Source organism: Apis dorsata, unplaced genomic scaffold (genome assembly GCF_000469605.1).
Source record: "Apis dorsata unplaced genomic scaffold, Apis dorsata 1.3 scaffold_215, whole genome shotgun sequence".
NCBI classification, from domain to species: domain Eukaryota; kingdom Metazoa; phylum Arthropoda; class Insecta; order Hymenoptera; family Apidae; genus Apis; species Apis dorsata.
Window position 1 is genome coordinate 154,890 of NW_006263498.1, and position 4,252 is coordinate 159,141.

At 36.2% G+C, this 4,252-nt stretch overlaps 1 protein-coding gene across 1 annotated transcript in view; it reads left to right on the top strand.

Annotated features, from left to right (window-relative positions):
- The window catches only part of LOC102672656 (transcription factor Sox-19b), a 28,787-nt gene extending 27,610 nt beyond the window's left edge, over window positions 1-1,177 (top strand). Inside the window, exon 5 of the mRNA XM_006615068.2 lies at window positions 528-1,177. Coding sequence (XP_006615131.1) covers window positions 528-1,082 — 555 coding nt within the window. The 3' untranslated portion in view covers window positions 1,083-1,177. The remainder of the gene's footprint in view (window positions 1-527) is intronic.
- The last annotated feature ends 3,075 nt before the right edge of the window (window positions 1,178-4,252 follow it).

The following is a 4,252-nucleotide window of genomic DNA, read 5'->3' on the forward strand; positions in this document are numbered from 1 at the left end:
CTCGAACCGAGTCGAATTCCTCGCACCTCGACACTGTCCCTCTTTCTTCGCGCCTATCTTTGCCGCTTTCGTTCATTTTCGTTCCTTTTCGGGAGCCTCGATTGTTGCGACCCCTTTGTTGCGCGGATTTATTGGAATTGATCGGGGGGGATGATGAATTATGATGAAGTTTCGAGCCGAGGCGAGGTGGTGGTTCAGGTTTTTTGGGAAATTATTATTAAGGAACTGGATCATCGATGATTAATTTAATCGTCGATTTTATTACTAAAGATTAGAAATAATACAATGAAACTTGTCCATGTCATTCCGTACATTCGTTCCCGAAGAAAATTACATTATGCTTTTTATTACAACGAAAAGTATTGTATTTATGAAGCTCGTATGCGTTTCTATACATCTGTTCACGCTTTCCATTAATTTTACACGTTTCTTATTATGATGTGACTATATGTATTATATTCATATACTAACTAATATACATCCTACCCGTCCAAGTAGAATTAACGTCGATCTGGTTGGTGTTCCAGGTGGTGAGCTCGATGGACGCGATGAAGTATTCGATGGAGGCGGACAAGTATCGCGCCGCGTACATGCCACCTAGCACGCTGACGATGAGCATGTACTCGGACCCGAAATACTTGGACTCGAGTCCCAAGTCGTATCTCGACCGCAGTTACCTCGACTCGGCGACCAAGGCCTACTTCGAGCAATCCAAGCTCTACATGGACCAGAAGCCTGCCATCGCCGATTACAACAGGCCCACTTACGAGCACAACAAGCTCTACGACGAGTCGAGCCCGGGCAGCGTGGTGGGCGGCGGCGGGCCGACGAGGTCGCCGGCCGCTGAATCGCCCGACGTGAGCAAACAGCACGAGAGGACCGAGCAGGGCTCGTCGAGCGCGAGCTCCACGTCCACGTCCTCGGCGGCGAGCCCCGGCGCTAGTAGTCTGCCGGCCTATTACCCGGGCCCGGTGCAAACCGGGGGCATACTGGGCCCCCAGATGAGCCAGTACAGCGGCTACCAGACGGCGCCCGCGCCTGGAAACGAATCGTTCAGGCGACCGCTCACTGTCATCTTCTGACCCGATAGAACGTAGCTCTGATCCATCTTCGAGGAGCAATTGCCCTGATTTCGCTCCACTGGTGCTCGCGCGCGATGATGCTGGTGCTCGTGGTGGTGATCGTGACGCAACGTTTCGTAGGTAAACGTATATATGTATATGTGTGTGTACAGGGATGTGTATCGGATGTGTGCGGGTTAGGATGGGGATTTCTCGTTCTTGGAAATTTGCTTTTGCAAGGGAAATTGATTTTTGGATCTCTACGATACGTCTTCTTTTTTTATATTATACATTTTAATTGGATAGACATCTGGTATATTCGCTTCGATGATAAAGATACTCGTTGAGTATCCGAGAGTTATTGTATATTATAATTTAGTATTCTTAATTCAAAATATCTTTCTTTCTTAAAGATAATTTTCCGCGATCGAAATCTTGTCAAACGACATCGATTCCTGTGGTTGTTATACTTGCAATTTCGAATTCTGATTTCTTTAATTAAGGAAAATTAAAAATGTTTGACGTAATCATGATTACGTATATCATTGATTACATTAGTTATGCATCTATTAGTCTTGGAAGCGTAAAATCGCGATAGATTTAATTTGTTTCTTTTGTTTTTTTAATTTCTGTTTTTTTAATTTCTTTTGTTTTTTTAATTTCTTTTGCTTTTTTAATTTTTTTTTTTTAATTTCTTTTATTTTTTTAATATTCGAATTATTTGAGTTATTCAAATCAATTAAATAATTCGAATTATGACTTTATTAATCACTTAATGAAATTAAAATTAAGTGGTAATTATACGTTTAAAGGAATAAGTGTTCTTTTGTTTGAAAAATTTGAAATGTTTCATCGTATTTTCTTTTATGAGTAATCATAAGTATATAAGTTTATATCATATATTTATGTTTAATCATTTAAAAAAAATATAAAAATTTAACACATATAATTTTATATGATTATATGATTTATATTAATTTGAACGTTTGAAAAAGTAACATTTTTATCTATAATCTCTAAATTTAATACAACGATCATTGAAAAAGTTTTATTAGAATTCTTTGATTTATCTAACTCTTTTTTTATTCATCAAATTATAAATAAATTATAAATAATTTATTTATATTTCGATGAAATAGAAAAAGAATTGCATGAATTAGTCTAGGAAAATGAAATAATAGATGATATAGATTAAAATATTTGTTTAATATTGTGTTAAATTTTCAACACAGAAACCGCAATTTTATTCGTTGTATTATTTTTTATCGATATCGATATGAAACAGACGCAAACAACTTTTCCTTTCAATGATAAATAAAAATCAAATTTTGATCGATGAAAAAGAAAAAAAATAATAACAATCACATTTCTAATCTCTATGGAAATTTAAGAGCGAATCATCGATTATATTTACATTTCATAAATTCCAAGAACGAGATCTCCGAGTTGGCGCGAACAGACGTGTCGTTAAGAACAGATCCGAAAGATCCTCTTCCTTTGGATCCGAAAAACGAAATTCAATTCGGGCACCACCACGAATAGATCCACCTGTAGATCGAAACCAGGACCGTCAACGATATCGGGAATCGTTGAAAGCAACAACGAAAGTCGATACTCTCCGTGTTCTAGCCATCCCCATTCGTCGAGTTTCGACGCGTGACGATTATTTATCTCGGATAAATAGGGTTCTTCTTCCATTCTCGAGGTGGAAATTATAAAGAAAAATTGTACATAGCTCCCGTGTAAATAGTGTAGCAAGGATTATTATATCGCGCACGACGCTCGAAAACGGTTTTCCTTCCACACCTTTCACACCTTCTGTTTTCCTTTTCACTCGCAGCCAACCTTCGAAATTCAGTAGACCGCGGAATTTATTAAGAGATCGTGTGAAAATTTCGGGGAAATAAGTGCACGATGAAATAACTTGGATGCAAAGTGTTTTTTTTTTTTTTCACGATATCTCTACGAGGGTGAGAACGGATTTTTTTATTTTTATATATATTTTTTTTTTCTTTCCTCGTTCGCGTCGAATTTTGTTGAATTATGAAAATTTTATATCGCATAAATGACTTTGTCCGCGGTCTATCCGTCGGAGTTCTCGATGATGATCGAGATTTTAGAAGTTTACAGTTTATATGCACACACGTATTATGTAATTGAAACGATTCACCCCCTTTTCACGATTTGATCAATTAACCGAATCGAGTTATTCTAATGAACGGTAGTGTTAGATTGCTAATCCTACGGTGTTTCGTTTCGAACGAATGTATTAGATTGGTGGGTGTGAAGTTTTCTTCTTCTTCTTTTTTTCTTTTTTAATTTTGTCTTGTCGATCGATCATTAAAGAGGGGGAAATTTATTACAAGTTATTTATATTGAATTATATTTATATTGCGACTCGTCAGAAATTATCAGGATATTCTTGTGCAAATATTTATCTTTTATATAAAAGGTTAATATTGTTTTTAATATTGTTATTCTAAATTTTTAATCAATTTGACTTCTGCCAGAAACGAGCAGGATATTCTTTTATCCTTAAATTTATATTAATTTTGACTTGAAACAAAAAACCGTTAAAAATTTTTAATGTAAACGCACTTTGTCTACATAATTCTTTTATCTTTTTTTTTTCCAATAATAATTCGCGTTTCAAAGTAACTTTAGAAACTTAGAATAGATTGTAAATACCGTGTGAAAAAAATTCAATAAATTCCTATCGACAAGCAGAATTTGGAAATTAATTGCAAACAATATGAAATGTTTTCTTAGAAAAAAATTTCTTTTATCCAAGAGATATTTCGTACGCGCCAATCTAATACACGGACACAGATCGGGATAAGAGTTTCGTGCAGCGGAACAGTCAAAAGGAGAACGTGTTTTTCGCGCGGTCGTTTGATTCGTAATCACTGTACATAGATCCCTTTGATTCGTCGAAAGAATACGTCGTCGTCGTCGTCGTCGTCGTCGTCGTCGTCGCGTTCCCCTTTCCAAACGTTTTCTCGTTTCGCTCCATCCTTTTTAATCGAGGGAAAAAGTGGAGAAAGGGGAAAAAAATTTCTTCCTTTTCTTCGTCGTTTAGTATATTTAAAAGATTAAGAGATACGGCATGTGATGAAATTCTTCGTTAATTAATCGAATAAACGCTCGACGGTCAAACGATACTTTCGTTTCGATTTTTTTTTTTTTTTAAA